Source organism: Alternaria triticimaculans (assembly GCF_023758025.1).
Source record: "Alternaria triticimaculans strain BMP 0046 chromosome Unknown scaffold_3, whole genome shotgun sequence".
Lineage (NCBI taxonomy): Eukaryota > Fungi > Ascomycota > Dothideomycetes > Pleosporales > Pleosporaceae > Alternaria > Alternaria triticimaculans.
In genome coordinates, this window is record NW_026055960.1 from 2,384,246 (window position 1) to 2,402,078 (window position 17,833).

General features: G+C 53.9%; 5 protein-coding genes across 5 annotated transcripts; 3 read left to right on the plus strand and 2 right to left on the minus strand.

Moving 5' to 3' along the window:
• Positions 1 to 515: 515 nt before the first annotated feature.
• Positions 516 to 2,531, minus strand: J4E78_003499 (uncharacterized protein; the record flags this gene model as incomplete). Its single annotated transcript, XM_049364139.1, has 3 exons — positions 516 to 2,211; positions 2,257 to 2,423; positions 2,511 to 2,531. The coding sequence occupies 3 exons, from the start codon at positions 2,529 to 2,531 to the stop codon at positions 516 to 518; spliced, it is 1,884 nt and encodes a 627-aa protein (XP_049224804.1).
• Positions 2,532 to 2,949: 418 nt separating this feature from the next.
• On the plus strand, positions 2,950 to 4,473 carry J4E78_003500 (uncharacterized protein; the record flags this gene model as incomplete). Its single annotated transcript, XM_049364140.1, has 1 exon — positions 2,950 to 4,473. One exon carries the CDS (start codon positions 2,950 to 2,952, stop codon positions 4,471 to 4,473), a length of 1,524 nt encoding a protein of 507 aa, XP_049224805.1.
• Positions 4,474 to 4,934: 461 nt separating this feature from the next.
• Positions 4,935 to 6,679, minus strand: ALG11 (asparagine-linked glycosylation protein; the record flags this gene model as incomplete). Its single annotated transcript, XM_049364141.1, has 3 exons — positions 4,935 to 5,131; positions 5,187 to 6,313; positions 6,369 to 6,679. The coding sequence occupies 3 exons, from the start codon at positions 6,677 to 6,679 to the stop codon at positions 4,935 to 4,937; spliced, it is 1,635 nt and encodes a 544-aa protein (XP_049224806.1).
• Positions 6,680 to 9,955: 3,276 nt separating this feature from the next.
• J4E78_003502 (uncharacterized protein) lies at positions 9,956 to 10,813 on the plus strand (the record flags this gene model as incomplete). The annotated part of the gene is made up of 1 exon (XM_049364142.1): positions 9,956 to 10,813. One exon carries the CDS (start codon positions 9,956 to 9,958, stop codon positions 10,811 to 10,813), a length of 858 nt encoding a protein of 285 aa, XP_049224807.1.
• Positions 10,814 to 13,802: 2,989 nt separating this feature from the next.
• On the plus strand, positions 13,803 to 15,038 carry J4E78_003503 (uncharacterized protein; the record flags this gene model as incomplete). Its single annotated transcript, XM_049364143.1, has 3 exons — positions 13,803 to 14,006; positions 14,211 to 14,255; positions 14,310 to 15,038. The coding sequence occupies 3 exons, from the start codon at positions 13,803 to 13,805 to the stop codon at positions 15,036 to 15,038; spliced, it is 978 nt and encodes a 325-aa protein (XP_049224808.1).
• Positions 15,039 to 17,833: the final 2,795 nt, after the last annotated feature.

The window sequence follows — 17,833 nt, forward strand, 5'->3', positions numbered from 1 at the left end:
ATCGCCATAATCCACGGTTTTACTGCCAAAGATGCCGCATGCGGTAGTTTTACTAGTAAAAAGTGGGGTTTGCGAGCTGATCAGATCTGTGACCGCTAGACGCTGTATCGCCGGAGAGCGGCTGCTTGCTTCTGCACGTGCGCTCTTGTGCTCTTGTGCTTTTTGGGACAGAGCTTGGAGTCGAGAGCGTACGATAGGGACCGAAGCACTTTTACTCGTGTAATGCACTAGAAACCCCAGGATAAGTTCGGTAATAACATACACATGGAGAACCTAGGAAACACAATGATATTTGCACAGTGGTGTCTCCTTGCGCATACCACGTCACTATCGAACTGCAATCCACTGCTACCGCAACATTCATACACAGTCATATCGTACAGGCTAAGATGTCGACCTCCAAGCGCCGATCAAATGTCTACTCCCGACGGTGACCCAAGTTGACCACCAGCGTGCCACTCCTGCTCCTATTCACTGGTCAGTTTCGGTACGCCCTTCCTTGTTGGCTGAACGACTTACTCTACTTTGTGAAATCTTATCTTTCCGCCATTATCCAAGGTGGTCGGGCTGTATGAGTCGGCCTTGAGGGGTACCCTATATATAGGAGGAGAAGGCTCCACCCGTTTTCCCTCATCCAGTGACGACGACACTGTTTTGTGATATCTGATCTTCGCCCCCGTTTCAAGGGTCTTCGTCTTGTATTTGCTGGGAAGGGGTGCGCCTTCCTCTAACAAAGTTATTGCTGGGTTGTGGATACGGGGTGATTTTGATTCCTGATCTGTAGCCGGCGTGCGCCCTTTTGTGAGACGCTGCTCTTCGGCTGTGAGAAGCTCCATCTCTCGGTCAAGAGCCTCGATCTCTTCTTGCATGGCCCTCCGCTTTTCGCGGTTCGCCTGCTGCTTTTTCCACTCGTCGCTTTCTTCGCCTCTTCCAACATTGAAATCAAGAGGCTGATCAAAGGGGTCTATGGGTCCGCCGAGCAGCCGATTGGCTCTGTGCTTCTCCTCCTCTAGCATCGCTGCAAACTTCTTCCTGGTCTCCTCAAAATGTGGTCTGTTCCAGTAGTCCTTTCCATAGTTCGCCCGCAAATCGCGATGAAGGTCACCAACAAGGTACAGACTACCTGTCAGGACGATCGGTCCTTCGGGTTCTCGAAGGTATTTTGCTGTACAAAGCGCTCGGAGCGGTCCACCTTCTTCCACAGCTAGCCCTGTGATAGTGGGCTCGATCGATTTTGCTATGGCGAGGAGTCGTTTTGGATGCATTGGTTTCACCCATGGCATACCATCCACCGGACCAAAGGACGTAGTGACGACATTGTCTCCTCGGTGTAGTATGTTTCTCAGGAATTTATGTGCATCTTTCCCATCGGTCATTGCAAGTACCCATGTGATAGGCCATCCCCTGCGTGGCCTTTGAACACCAGGAACCTTCTTCCTTACCCGCAGATTCCGTCCGACGTGGCCACTCAGCAGTGTGGCAGCGTCAGCGTTATGAGCTCCATCTACCAGGATGAACTCTCCTTTTTGACTGACTCCAGTCGTGCCATCCGTGCTTGGCACACCAAAGATAGGCGGTACTCGAACCGGCTCTAGTCGTCCTGGGTATGGAATGTTCCTTGCGCCGTGCAAGGTTTGTTGCATCACAAACGGTTTCATCTCTTTTCCGAGACTCTCCATTGCTGCCATCGTAGCCCTCGCTGCGAGGACAATATTTTCTCGTTGATCGGTCGGTTTTGGTGGCCGGTCTTCGTTCGCAAACAGCATCTTCGAAAAGCCTGGGGGGTCATATTCCAAACAAGGTCCCGCCCCAATACTGAAAGCATGTTCCTCAATGACCTCTAAGACGTTTTTCTCATTTCGAGGATTGACAAGGTAGGGCACATCCGGCCTGAGGATGCCAGCTTTGTGGAGTGCGATCTCTTCTAGGGTATCACCCAAAAAGCCTTCGTGGTCTCGCGCTATCTTTGCAATGACTGAAACCGCTTGGTTGTTCAATATATTGGTAGCGTCGAGCTTTCCGCCCATGCCCACTTCAACGATGCCAATGTCTATTTTGGCTTCGTTGAAGATGTGGAAAGCAGTGGCGGTCAATATTTCGAAATTTGAAGCACTGATGCCATCTCTTATACTCAGGTCCAGATAGTGCTTCTCGATCTTGCGAAAGAGGGCCTCTTCCACGGGCTTATGGTTGATGCTTATACAGTCCCATCTGGAAAAGTTAGATGAGAACTAGCTCACGTGACAGCGTGCGTACCTGTCTATGAGATGTGGAGATGTGAATTTGCCAATTGTGAGTCGCTTGGAAAGGAGCCTCGAGGCATAGTGGCAAATGGATCCTTTGCCGTTTGTGCCAGCGACATGTATCGATTTCCACGGAAAGTGGACATTCTTCAGAAGCAGACTGATCCGTTCCAAGCCAGGCTGGATCATGACCACGAGACGAGTAGTTTACAGTAGCATAGGCAACTATGGGTCCAGGCAGACGCGGAATGTTCTGAAACGATGTACCTGCAGGTTAAGTTGACTCATTGGGGCGAGTGGACCAAAAGCTGCGGACAGGTGCGACCTTGCTGCATTGGGTAACTGAGGCTTGGCGATCGCGGTCGCGCCTGGCGAAGACGAAGGGTCGTTTGCTGTGGGAACATGGAACTGCGATACACAGTAAAGTGAAGCTGAGACAAGCTATTCAGAGGTGATAATCTAGACCAAAGACGTTTGCTATATGAATGTTGGGAGACAAGTGTCAGCGCTGTCATCCCACTTGAAGTTCTGCGCCTCCCCCGGACCCTTCAGCCTCACTGTCCTGGTTTAGGCGGCTGCGACGTGCGCCGCTCTGCCGCCCTAGTTCCTTCTCCGACCCATCCCATTAGCATCATCCGGCGCGTCACCATCAACACCGCACCTCACCCATCTTTTTTGGAACGAAGCAGATCACACATTTGGCGCAATGGGTATCCCGATCGGATGGAACATTAATCGCGAAGAAGACGCGAAGAAAGACGCACTGAGGGCTGACATTGCCGGCTCACGCTCACCCATCCGCCGCCGCGTCAGGCCCAACAGGTCACCGCGCCCTCACAGCGCCCTCGACACGGATTTCCTCATCTCCGGTCCGCATATTGAATGGATTCCTCGCTCGTCGCATCGCGCGCGTCTGGCACCGCCACCCGTCCCCGAAGTGTCGAGGACCGAATACCGCAGCAACGAGCCTTCGAGACACCCACCTACTCTACAACGCGACGAGAGCAGCGTGCGCCGGTCGCGCAGTCGCCTTGATGGCTACATGCGCGCGTATGAGACGCGCGCCACTCCCGACCATGACCGCCCCTTGCCCGCTTTCACCCCGGGATTTGCGCCAGCGGCAGCGTCGCGAACGCCCGAAACGGAAGTACAACGCGATGCGCAAGACCCATTTTCACGCCTGCGCGAATACAGATCATACCGTCGCACTACCAGACGATCAACGCGTTCTCAGAGCCCCCGTGCTGACCGATCGACGCGAGGCGATAGTGCGAATGCGCCCGAGGAGAGCCACGAGACAGGCGAGAACCACGCTGTAGCATTCCCTCCGTTGCGTAGAATGGGTCGCCGCACCATTGCTGACGGACCGCTACCTGCCAGCTCTCTGCGCGAGTCCTGGAGTCCAGCTGGTGCGCTGGATGGCTTGGGCGACAGGAATCGCAGCGTCAGTCCCTTTGAAGATCAGTTGCAATGGGACAGCTTCCTCACCACCGTCGTGGACGACCCCGTCGCACCAAGTGCGGGGTCATCATTCGCATCAGCCGCAGCAGCAGCCTCATTTACAAATTCGCATCCCAGCTCACGAGCAGGAAGTGCCAACTCGGCCGCATCGTCGCGAACCCACCTTACAGTGCCATCACGACGTCCTTCTCCTCCACAAAACGAGCAATTCATGCGGGCATGCGATACGTCGGAAGACGACTCAGCCTCCGATACAGAAGAAGAAGAGATGGACGTACGCGGCAGCATACGCCGTCGTACCGGCACAGAGGCCCGCAGGAATCGCTTGAACATCTCAGACTCGACAGCTCCCCGTCGAAGAATGCGCCCATCGTACTTCTCCAGCGAACCTCCTGCGCGCGATACAGAACGCTACGGACTCCGCGTAATCGACCGATCCCGCGACGCCAGCGAGGTCGTTCACAGCTTCTACAACTCTGGCATCTGGCGGGACGCCGAGACGGAAGCGCCGCAGAGACCGCAAATCCCCCAGCTCGACGGACCAGCAGAGGAACCCGTGAGCGCCAATGACTACGAGGGTATGCCTCCACTCATACCCGCGGAGTCGCCGCAACCGCCACCACTCGATCAGGAGCTCCGTGATGCGCGGTCGTTGCTGGAGCGTCTTGCGCGCAGGGAAGATGTCAGTGACGACTTTTGGGCATCGGTTGGCTTGACGCGGTCTTTCGCCGACCCTGTTGAGCGCTTTCAGGAACTCGAGCGATTCTGATCTGGCCTGGTTATTTGCATTCTTGGTTTGGCTTGGCTGGTCCCGCCACTTTGATTCTTTTCTGCTGCTATCATGCTATTTGCGCTGTATTCATTCATCGATTGGCATTTCGCCGCTTAATGCTCGTCTTACGAAAAGTTATGGTAGTAAGGACGACGACCTGTTTGGATCGATTTGATCGAACTTGCGTCAACGATCCCTGGATAGGATATTTACATCCGCCTGAATATCTGTACGTAGCTATAACCCCCTAAAGGAGGGATAAAATAAAAAAAGCTCAGCCTGCACACATGCGAATCACTCATCACTTCTACCCACGTCATCCGTGATATAAAGATAGCAAGAAGTTGAATTCATATCGGATGCTAGACTCCTAAGTGGTATGCAACCGCCCCAACGCTCACGTGTGGTATCGAAAATTCCCAGTATAACGCCATGCTCCCAGTCTTGTGAATCGGTCCTTATTTTGCTGTGCGCTCGATTTGCAGGGCAACGAGCTTCTCCGTGTTCTTCAGCCACCTCTCGGCGAATACTTGATCGGTAAAGCGCTCCGCTGACCGGCGAGCCCGCTGTCGCATGTCCAGTGTGTCTTCGGGGGAAAGTGTGAGAGCTTTGCGGAAACCGTCGGCGTATTGCTCTGCGGTTGTGGCATGGAAGCCTGGTGAAAGCTTAGTAGTTTTCTCAATGTAGTATCGCGAAGTGCTTAGACTTACCAGTAGGTTTTCCGTCAACCTCAATCACAATGTCCAGCTTGGGCCCACCAGAGTTGTTGACTACAGAGATCATGCCAGCGGCTTGGTATTCCACCACTCCGATTCCGAAATGCTCGTTCCACATGGCGTTCACTCCCACACTGGCTTTGCGCATCCACTCGAGCATCTGCGGCCACGGCGCGTCGCAAATAAACTCGACGTTGTCTTTGATATGTAGCTCGTGTGCTAGGAGCCTCAGCTCGTAGACGCGCTTCGCATCGTCATGCGAGTTTCGTACTGAACCTATCAGAACGAGCTTCGGGGTATCGTTGGGGTACGCTGGGAGGTCGGGTTTGGAGTGCAGGAAGGATGCAAAGGCCTCGAGGATCAGTCGGTGGTTCTTTTCTGGTCGGAACTGCGCGATGTAGAGCAGGTAAGGGCCACGGTCCTTCTCGCTAGACTCGGAGACAGGAACGGCTTCTATGACTTCTTCGACTGCGACGGGCGGGAAGACGACGTCGATGTCGATTGCCTTGCTTCGTTTGATACGGTATGGTTCCCAGAGAGACCTGATGTGGCTTTGCGTCCATGTAGAGTTGGTCATTACTACGTCAATGGTGCTGCCGACTTTGCTGTATAACTTCGCAAAGAGTTGCCAGTACTTCTTCTTTGCTATGCCTCGATATCCTGCGCCTGTTCCTGCATTTATGCCCTGGCCTCCAACCTGTAGCGAATCTAGCATGTCGGTGGAAATGGTCGGATAATGTACGTATGCGCCGGTCGGTACGGTCGGGAAGAGGAAGGACGAAAGGCCGAGGGCGAAGGCGTAACCCATGGTGTCGATGAATATGTCGGGCACGAGGAGACTGAAGGCATCATAGGCGAGAATGAGAGAGCCGAGAGATTGGCCCAGGAGTGTGAATCGCGGCCATCTGCTTGCGAGTACCCAGTCGCGGGTTGTGAGGTAGAGGAAGTGGACAGTCGGGGGATATAGCTGGATGTTGAAGCGGTCTTTGACACGCTTCAATATGGCGGCTTTGTCGACGTCGTGGTCGCCCGTGTAGACTATGCAAGTAGCTTTTGGCCAGCGCTTCTGGTTTGCTCGGATCGCAGCCCAAAGGACTCGTTCGCCGCCGCCTCCTGCATTGCTATAAGAACAGCCTGTCAGCAACGACTCCTAGTCCAAGGGCATGCTATCCATACCAGAAAGGGTGGAAGAAGCCCACTATGCCGTCCCATTCGCTATCCACCGGTCCAGCCTTCACTGCACTGCCAGGAGGTGTATTCCCGACCTGTTCCCAGTCATCGTCCTCTTTCTTCTTGTTCTTTTGCTGCGCCTCAAATGTCTTGGTCTCGCTTGCTACCCTAGCCAGTAGTAACTCTCGTCGTGTACGGGAGGATCGTCGGAGATGTTGTCCCACTATTTCCGCAGCGAAGCGCAGGGTCTTGGGAAGAAAGACGGTAGCCAAGAGTGCGGGTAGCAGTAGCGAGAGGAAGATGGGTAAGAGACCCATCGTGGAACAACGCCGGGCAGAGGCACAGTGGGGAGAGGCAGACAGCGAAGACTCATTCAGCCATGGGCAAATGTTTGGGCAAAGCGACAGCTGTTCAGGTGGGATGACATCGGTTCGTTCCTGGCGCCGGCCCGAGAGCGTGGGACCCTGACGCGCTAGTGGGAGCCTCTTCCTCTCGGGAATCGGACATTTTGATATCCAGCTGCAACACCAAAACTACGGCAAGATGCTGTCGTCGCGCCTCCTGCGGCAGCCAGCATGCCAATTGCTTCCAAGAATCTCCACCACGTCTACATCTTCGATATGCCGACCATCGGCTCGCGCCTTCCACGCTTCGACCCCGCGACAGGATCCCCTCGTCGATGCCATCCTGTACCTTCCCCACGAGCTGATGTCGCTCGTCCACACCGCCGTACCATGGTATGCCGCCATACCAATCACTGCCTTCATCACTCGTGGTCTTCTTGTCACGACATTCGGAACTCGGTCGCGCGCTCTCGCGGCCCGATACATTGGTCTCCAACCGCTCCGAGAAGCACTTGCTTACAAGAAACGTGACGAGGTATTGAAGCGCGGCGGTTTCAGAACGATAAAACAGGGCATAGTAACTGCGAGTAAAGAGATAAAGGAAGTCACGTCGGCGATTGATAAGAGATGGAACGTCAGCTTGAGTGGCCAAATCATGTGGACGGTTGGGCAACTACCTATATTCATCGCCATGGCCGAGGTCATACGGCAGAAATGCGGCGCTCATGATGGTCTGGTAGGTATGGTGGTCGCAGCCGTCAAAGGCGAAGGCACAACGATGACAAACGAGCTCGGGGAAACCGTTGCGCGTGTAACACCTTCTGCATATTTTGAGCCTTCGCTGGCAACAGAGGGGGTACTCTGGTTTCAGGATCTACTTATTCCAGATCCTACAGGTGCACTCCCATTCATTGCATCAGCCATCATGTTCGCAAACATCTACACCTCGAAGAATAGTGTCGAAAGCAGTAAAAATCGGAGGTGGCCCGGGATCCTTCGAAGGACTTTACTCTGGGTGGCTCTATTGATCGGCCCCATGTGTCAGCATCTGCCTGCCGCACTGATGCTGTACTGGTCGTCGAGTACAGCCTCTGTCATGCTATGGAATCTCTGGCTGGACAGAAAGTACCCAGCGCCACGAGGATTCACGGCGTGTAAGAGGCCGCTTATCATGCCACCACCACCACCTGTTTTGAAAGGGCGGAAAGTGTGAGGTCTCGCCAGTGTTGTACACTGCCATGAGCCTTGAACTACCATCGAAACACTTCACTGCCACAGGTGAATCTTAAGAGAGCATCTGGGTGAGGAGACAGGCGGCGCAGGAAACGTCTGAACTAGTAGCTTACAATAAAGCCACTCGCATCTTGTTGCCTCGACCCTTTCAGTTTGTCTTGGAGACTGTGGTCACTACCAGCAGGCCCGGGTACACGGTTTCTCACCACAGATGCTCGCGGTATCTTCTATGGGGTCTAGACTGCCTGTAGGTCCCAGTCTCTACCCAGCAGCTTACTGCCTCTGAGGAATGGAAGGTCAACATGATAGTTGCAGAGATGGAAGAACACAACTGTTCCTACCTAACCCGGAGACACGACAGAAAATAAACCAACCGGTCTATGAACGCCAGAAGAAACACCTCGCCTGCATTTGAGCAATTCTCAAACCCCGGTTCCTACTCAACAACAAATTCGCCAGTCTTGGTCTCGGCATTTACGTGAGTTCATTTGATGCGATTACGATATTGAGCAAAGCGACATACTGGGGTATGGCTGTACGCTAGATTGAGGGGCTGTGCGTATAGTAATCACCTAAAACTCTGCGACCACCCTAAGTGGGGGATGGCCTATGTACAGAAAAGTTTGTGGTTTTCCATGATTCGAATCAGACAATCCCCAGGAAGGCGCCGTGTCGCATCTGTTTGTCACGCCGTAACGAAATCCTGCAGATTCTTTGGGAGTACATTGTTTCAACTAAAAGCCAAGAAATCAAGCTTTGCGCAGTCATGTATTCCGCAGTGCAAGTGATCAAGGGGGTGTTCAGCTAACTGCTCTTCAACTTCTCGAAAGTGCGCTAGCGAATTAGTATGACCTGGCACAGGGGCCAAGGATCTAAGACATACCTGCTCACACCAAGACGAGCTGAGGTCGTAAAACCCTCAAAGCATACATCGCATGATGCGCTAGCTGATAAGTGATAGGAATGCAAGAGCGTTGGTGATGCACCTATACCTGTTGGTCGTGACTTGGGATTCAGGTGTTTCGAGATGACATGATGTTCACCGTAGAACATAATAACTGCATCGCTGCTGCAGATGTTCAGAAGTGGTCGAGAGGACCAGCATACGCCCCCTTACGAGAGCCGACTGTTCTGGAATTCACTGCCAGTTTGATCTCGATCTGAATCCAGCCACGTGAACGTCCTCCAGGGTTACTAACCGGAACATACCGAGCCCGCTCGTTGCCAAGTCGCATGCCCATGGTAAGCGAAGTGGAAGCTGCTGGAAGGACAAAGCAGACGGCGATGACCATATGCTGAATAGATCCAGGTGCTGAGGGAAGTATTACCGGATGTCACCGCCTGGAATTGATTGGGTATAGTGTATCAGCTCGCTGGCTGTGATTCGATGTGGGAGGGTTGTCCGGCTAGAATTTCTTCCCCGCGTCGAGCTTCGCAGAGCACCTGCATCGACGTCACGGCACTCTGCAACATGGGAACGACAGCTGCGTCTCACACCGTGAGGAGGCGGGTGTCGCGTACTACAACTGCACTGGATAGACCATTCTAGACTCGCAACCCTGGCGCAGATCGTATGATAAAACTGGGCGCTGCGAGATTACCAGCAGTTTGGCCGTCCAAGTGGCGGTTATCATGGCTGCAAAAAGGCCATGAAAAAGTCTTGTCACCGGGGTTTGGTTGGAGCTGAGGTTTTGGTGTGACAAGTGGTCCAGCGGGTTGCTTCTCCGCCGTCTTCGCTGCGCGCCCGAGCTCGGAATCTTCTAGGCGCAGCGTAATCAAGCCTACCGCAGTCTCTGAGAGCTGGCAAAAGCCGGTGTGTTTCCTGTTGATCGTTCGATATTCTGCTTCAACCCGATCACCGGCACCATCACTAGCCAGGATACCAAGGGCGGGCTGATGACAGAGTGACGACAGGACGAATAGCCCTTGAATATATACTGCCATGAGACTTCGCCGAACCTGAGTGACTAGGAATAAACGCCCTCCCACACAACTCCGCGGCAGCCAGACATCAAGATGGACTTCTCTAATCTGCCTGCCTTCCCTGTAGCCGCGAATAACCCAATGTACTCTCCCAACAGCGATGCCTTCCCATCACCAGACGAAATCGACGCTTACCTCACGGAGTCATATCCCGCGCTTTCCGACTATGGTTTCAATACCTACGACAGCAGGAGCGGCCAGTGCTTCAACCGATCCATCACGCCAGGGGCCCGAGATGTCAATTGGAGTGCACCGGTACCCAGCAGCTACGTCAGCACACCATCACTTGTCAGTGCAACGAGCGCAGGCGGTGAAGCTCCTCTGAACGCATGGCCGAATTACAGCTCAACGCCCTTGAGCTGCCCAGCCGATTTCCAACACACCTACACTGCAACCGACTTCCCCAACGGCTATCCGTCCAACCCCTCTCCCTTACCGACGCCGCCCACTGGCCACGGCAGCCCAGTATCCCTATCGCCCACCGCACTCCACGGCATCTCTCCTGAAGACACCTCACTCAAGCCGCCTGCTCCACGCAAACGAGGCCGACCTCGCATCCACCGCCCCGCCTCTGAGCCCTCCGCGACTACTACCGCCAAAATCGCCCGGACGCAATGCATGCCCCACACCGAAGTCGAGCGCAAGTACCGCGAAAAGCTCAATGCAGAGCTAGAGCGACTACGTCGGGCTGTGCCCATGTTACCGCAGAGTGATGCCACGGATACGGGCGCAGTGAAGCCTAGTAAGAGCATGGTGCTGGCAGTGGCCATCGACTACATTAAAGAGTTGGAGCGGCAACGAGATGCAGCCGTCGAAGAGGTAGAGCGACTAGGAGGCAAGATGAGGTTTGGAAGGGCGGGGGTTAGAAAAAGGGAGGATGGGGATGCTTAAGCGGTGGCGTGATACTTTTGTAGTAACGCCGAGTGGTCATAACGGCGTCATGACGGGCACTGGGGATCGCACGATGGGCGACCATGACTCTCAAAGGTCGACTTTGGATTCTCACGTCTTTCTTCGAATTACGGTCTTCGCATAAGAGCTCAGTCTCGTACTTTGGTTATACATAATGTTTGGAGTTCACGGTGGTTTACAAGGTGTGGAGGGATGGTTGCAGAGCGTGGCTGGTACACGCTGCATGGTACACAATATTTTGGGCACGATGCAGCGGAATTGCGTACCGCCACTTAACATTCGGATACACGATTAGATACCCAGGTTATTGTTAGTTTAGGAGGTCGCGCTCTTATTGCGCAGGGTTGCGGGTAGACGGCAGTGATACACTGCAAGAAGACAGTTCAATGTAATATATACTTCAATTGTTTATTCTCCAGCTGCAGCCATGTATACTCATGAGTGCAAAGAGACGGATTCAGACGGCAGGCACTCAATCGTATGTCACTCTAATCACAAGCCGTAGAGTTTACGTAGTGTTGGACGATAGAGACTGTAGCATGCAGTGTACATCTCCTCTGTCGCAGCATCAATCGTAACTGTAAAGCAAAAAGAGCCAGCCCGCTGTATCTGATTGAATCACAACCTCTGTCTACCAGACTTCTCCGACGCACGTTACAAAAGTCGAGCACGCTGTCGCCTGGATTTTGACTTTTAGCCATCATCACACTTCCCACGACTCTGGAGTTGATCGCCCATGGTAGGCTATATCACGTACAGTCTCTCCAAAAAGGCTACTTGGTTGCGCTGATACGAAGATACACGACCTCGGGAAGTCCGCTGTTCTGGAGGAGCAATGTCGCAACACGTGATATGAGTGGGTTCGTTGGAAGGTATGTAGTGCATCTTTGTCATGACGACTACTATATTCCACACCACATATGCCTGAGAACTCATCGTGTTCTGCTAGATACAGGAAGAAAGACCGTGTTCTGATCGTACTTGCCGTGAGATGAGAATGTCTTCTGGTATTCACACGCCACCAAACACTAAACCTTCCAGTGCGATGAGTAAGTGTTTGAGGGAAAACACGTTAGCTACAACCTTGAGAGAGACTAACGATAACACCACTGACCGATCAGTCACCATGCACATAAGCAAAGATGACACATACATCTCCTCCGCCTCATCCCGCTTCACCCATTCCTCCCTGCGCCAGTACGTGTACCAATCGGTCTCTTTCCCTAAAAGCCTCCAAGATCCCTTCTAACAACACATCAAGCACACCTACATCACCCACCCCAAGACACGCATGCCCAGAAGAAATACCTCCGAAATCTCACATCATTTTATAGTGCATGTAGACAGCGGCTCACGCAGCCATCTCATGTCGTATCCGTATAGCACTCTCCGGTCTCAACAACAAGACCCAACACGGACGGCTCACCTCATTGCAGGGAAGCCGTTTGTGAGAACGTAAAATACAGTGCAGCAAAGGGGTCTTGTTGGGATAGCTATACAAGGCAATCAAACGAGGATACTCCGCGATAGATGAAGAGCTGAAGCTAGCTTCATACAGCTGGGGTGCACAGATCACAGTCCCACGCTTTCCATGGCCGACAGGAGGGGAAATGGTAAAGCGGCGCATCGCTTTCCACACCGTCGCAAACGAACGGGGTTCGTGGAAAGGATACCACAGAAAGTGGAGTGAGATGTTTGTTAAATCGTGGAGAAGTGTGTTTGACGTACCAAAGTGTTGGATGGAGAAATGAGTGTATTGATTCATCTAACATGAGATGGAAGCTGCCTATAAGCAGCAGTGTGCTTGCTACATACAAAGGAGTGTGATAGCAAGCATAACAAGCAAGCTGATTGTACATGAGATGAAAGCTGATGGAAACCAACAAAAAGTTGTCGATCGTGGAAAGGTAGGTAAGCGGATGGATCTACACACGGGTTCCGTTCGTTCCAGCCCCTCTCTCCCCCATCGATCCTCCCCCTCCCCGCGTACTTCCACTCCACCAATTCCACCAAACCGTTTACGGAGACAACACACTAGCGCGATATTTCGAAGCTACCTGCATTGAACTTGGGCATTTTTACGCGGGCACGAGTCACACGATTCTTACACCACTCGACTGTCTGCACGCGTATCGATGGCGCTGGAGATAGCCGAGAGAGACGAGGCGGGGAATCTGGTGGCGCAGTATGTTACTTCTGCGGAAGGCAAGAGGGTTGATGTGATTGTACGTTGTATACACGTCTCGTCTCACTTCGATATGCGTTATTTGGTTTACTTGCGTTCAATATCTCGGTGTTTGTACTGCAGGTCTGACTTCAGAGACGCGTTGGTGGAATGTGTGTTTACGGTCACTGACACAAAATCTCCACCATTTTAGTATCCCACAGAAGCAAAGAGCTATGCGCAACGCGTTCTTGATGTTTTTCTGCCAGCGGGATATCCGCAGAGTGTAACGGAGGATTATATTCATTATCAGATCTATGTATGTTTCAGTGAGATCCTTCCTCTTCTGATGCACGATGGTTTGGGTTGGAATATCAGGAACAAAGGAAAGCTGATGGAGATATGTTGATGTAGGACTCGCTTCAAGCATTCTCATCGTCAATTGCGGGGATGTTGGCTTCGAGAGCTGTTCTGGAAGGTATGTTTCCATGTGCGGCATGGAGTATACTCAGCGTGTTTCCCCCGTCCTTGGGTAAACCAGAGATTCTGCGTTGTCAACAAGGCTCTCAAGAGAAAGGACTGTACATCACAAGCACACAGCATAGAGACACTCCATCACGATGACACCCAACAACCAATCTCTTCACCACCCATCTGACCACCCACCCAGGCGTCGGCGTCGGCGACTCAACCGCCTCCCCCACCTCCGCCCTCCTCCTCTCCGTACTCCAAGAGTCCACCGGCCGCATCGCTACGATCCTCTTCGCGCACCGTCTCGGCACAGCCCTCGAGCCTGAATGCAAAATGTACCGACTAGCCGCCGATGTCTTCAACGACACAGCCATGGTGCTCGACTGCCTATCGCCCGCCTTCCCCAAACCCATCCGCGTGGCTGTGTTGAGCTTCTCGAGCTGTCTGAGAGCCCTATGTGGGGTTTGTGCAGGAAGTGCGAAAGCGAGTTTGAGTGCGCATTTTGCGAAGAAAGGGAATCTGGGAGAAGTGAACGCTGTGAGTTTGCTGTTTTCTTTTCTTCTTCACGATGAAACAGCGAGCAGAAAAGTAATCGGACGTCTACAAGCACGTGTCTTGCAATGGGTGTTAAGACCATGTGCTATCATGCCCAATACACAGATCTGCATAGATAGCTTACGACTTATGCTGTGGGGCACAGTGTAGGTTGGGTACACATGACCGTTACTGACTAATGCTTAGAAAGACTCGAGCCAAGAGACAGTCATCTCTCTAATGGGTATGCTTGTGAGTACCGCCGAGCTTACACAGTGCTTATATGATTACTAATACGCCGGCTAGGCAGGCAGCCTGGTAGTATCCTACATCACCTCAGCCTTTGCGACATGGAGCACACTCATCTTCCTGCTAGGAATACATTTGGCAACCAACTATGCCGCTGTGAGAGCCGTCAGCATCGCATCCCTCAACAGGCAGCGCGCCAACATCCTGTTCAGCAACATGTTCCAGCACGGCGTCGTGCTGAGTCCGACCGAAGTGTCTAAGCGCGAGCGCATCTTCCACAGAGGTGACGTATTGCGCTGGTCCGACGACGAAGTGCTCGGCCAGTGTAAGATTGGCGTATCTCTCCAGGATATGCTAGGCCGGATAGGGGAAGAAAATAGGCAAACGGGCTCGCTCGCTCTGCGGACTATACAAATCTCCGAACTACTAACCGTCTTCGCTGGCGAGGCATACATCATGTGTCCCGCTGCATCCGCATCTTATATCTCCATTGCACTGAAAGCAGAGTGTGGACCGACGGATCATCACAAAGCATGGGCTCACGCACTGTTGTTTGCGAAGAGGGCCCGAGATGGGAATGGGCACTCGGGTGATCAGCCCAATGAAGCACTACCTCCGACCAAGGATCGCCTGAAGGCTGAGTTGAGGCAGACGTTGGAGGACGTCCGGGCGACGTTTGAAAAATATGGGGACGATATGAGGGGGAAGGGATGGGATCTAGATGTCGCTGCGCTCGAGACGCAAGCCGGGACACGGTTGCAGATGGACATCCAGAAAGTGGGATGACGAGGTAGCATGGACCTCAACTGCCTTGTCAAGAGCCGTGAAACGAACGACGTGAAAAACACCAAGGAGATACCTAGACGAGCGTCTTGTTGGGGAGACAGGTAACCCGATCGAAGCACTCGCGTGTTGCAGGCTGTCGTGGGATCCAGGGCAAACGTAACCAACGTCGCTTGGTAACGACGTCAGCCGATTGACTCATCGGCAACGGCATAGGATCGGCACCAGCATGTACGGCTGGCCCTATGTTTGAAGCAGTTTGATAACCACCAGCATGTCTTTTACCTCTTTCCTTTTTCTGCTCGCACAGTGTGCCAGCGCAGACGCATCAGTGCATCGCTCAAACAGTGGTTACGGTCCACATCGGTCCGGTTTCATGTACACCTGGCGTCTCTTCGGCGGGCGGTCGCCGGTTCCGAAGCAATCAATGCTTGAGTCCAAGCTCAACACCACAATGTGGAGTGTGGACAGGCAATGCTGTGCAAAGAATGGAAACTAAGGCTAAATGCCATGAATCTCGTGATTGCTCGAAATCATGACACAGGACCAATATGGCCTTGGTAGTGAGGATTTCTTCAACTCAACGTCGGGAAGCTGGTACCGAGGGCGTGGTCGTTGGGGCTCTAACAAGCAAAAAGGCGCACATTATGGACGCCACCATGCAAGGAGAGGACATGTCGTTCCGACATGACTGAGGCTCGAACAGCAGAGACTCCGCCAAGGTCAGCGTGTAGTTTCAGCGATCGCGGTGCTCCGACGGAGCGTGGGATGCGGCTAAAAAACGAAACCCCACGAAGCGGTGAAGCGGGTGAATCACGACTACGCGAACAAAAAATGGCCCACTGGCTGCGTCATGCTGTGTTCCTGAGGCTCCGAGCTTTTTTTTGTTGGCGGCTCAAAATTTTCGGTGCGGAATGAATTTGGGTGCGCGTCGGCGCGAGCTGAGTCGTTAGCCGGCTACTGGCGGTGCTGCAACGACACAGCAGTCCTTCTAGAAGCGCCACATTTGCATCTTCACGAAGCACGGCAGGGTCGGCGCTTGGAGAAAGCCCGAAGGCGCCCTCAACAGGTGGCAGCGCTACATCGAATGGGTGAGCGATTTCCGAGGTGAAGGCTTCGAGGGTGGAGTGTTACAGGCGTTTCGCTGGACATGCAGGAGGTTGACGGAGATCCTGGATCGACGCGCAGGGCAGGTATGGAAGCACTAGGCAGGTTCGGGTAAATTTCTAGAAGGATGAAATCGTTCTAGAAGATTTCTTCGGTGGCACGGTGAAAGAAAGTGCGATGGGGCAGGGATTGGGGGTGGGTGGCCTGATGGTAGCGCTGGTGGAACGTCAGCATTCCCTCGTTTGAGACAGCGAGACGCTGGCGGGATAGCTGGCAGGATAGCAGGGCAGGATTGTGTAGCCGGGTGGATAGAGCAGCGGGCACAAAAGAAAGAGCATGCGTGAGTATACACCTACAGTCGTTGGCACGGTGTACTCATGCACGGTGTGGGAGTGTTTGCTAAGAAGGGTGCTAGAAGGCTAGAGAGGCGCCGGCGCATCCCAAGTGGAGGGCGGTTGGCTGAGGGCGGGTTTGCGTCAGTAATGGGCGAGATTGGGGAGCACTTGGAGGACGAGTCTGACCCCAGGCGTAGGGCGAGGGCCAAGCGTGTGGCCGTGCGGGCGGGCGTGGTGTAAGACATCAGGAGCGTGATTGGCGAGGACGACTTGATCAAGTACCGTTGCGCGTGCACATCACGCGGCAGCAGGTGACACTGGGCATGGTGTAGTTCAATGTGGGCTGTACATGCTGTGACAAAGCAAGCAAGAGACATGGGCTTTGGTGCGATCGATCTACTTTCCTTTGTTGTGTAGGCAGAGTCATAGGGTGGATTAGTGGGCTCCGCAGTCGTTTGCGGCGTGCTGGGAGGTGCTCAGGCTGCGCATTCCACGTCCCTGGGACCTCCACTGTGCACTCGATTGCCATCCGTCTCGTACTGTAACTTGTACCGACTGGTAAGGAAAGGCGACGGAAACTGGAGAAGGGTGGTCTTTATCGTCTAAAAGGGCCGTTTGGGGCAGGCTACGCCCAGTCGGCTGCTAGAGAGGGCTGCGGCGACGCACAAGGCTGGGGGGCCAAGGTAATCTATGCACGCAGCTAGTGCCGGGCGTCGCAACCAGACGGGCATGGCTGGTGAGATAGAGAGCAACCGTGCTGGCTGTCTGCGGTGCGACCTCCCACGCCCTCGGAAAGCGACGCGTCGTTCGTCGGCGGCGCTGATGTCGCAGTGTGCAGTGTCGCAGTCTGTCACAGCAGGCGGCCAGGTCGGGCAGGGCAGCGCGCCCATCAGCACCCATCGGCGTGGCAACACTGTACGGCAGGGGGCGGTTTCGGCCAGGATGATGATGCGGGCGTGCGTCTTCCAGAAGACATGGGCGGCCAATGCCCAGGTAGCGCGTGCCGCCGCTTTTACGGCAGCGAGCCCTCAGCCATGGGCCCTCGATCCTTCGTGATGGCCAAACCGCTGGTGGGCCCTGGCGTGTGCGTCCTGACTGAGCTTTCCGCCCAAGCATTGACCCAAGACTCCCTGACTCTCCACTGCCGCTTGCTCAAAACCACGCTGAGCCGCACCTGTCCATAGCCTGCTGTCCATAGCCACGTCCTGACGCACTTCGGTCTCACCACACGCCTACCCACGCCAACGTATATACAGCACCGCCTACCACTCCCACCCACCCCCCGATGCTGCCGCCGCCGGAGCGATAACTTCCCACCACCGCCCAAGACACTAGGTTCGCCCGAACCTCGTGCCG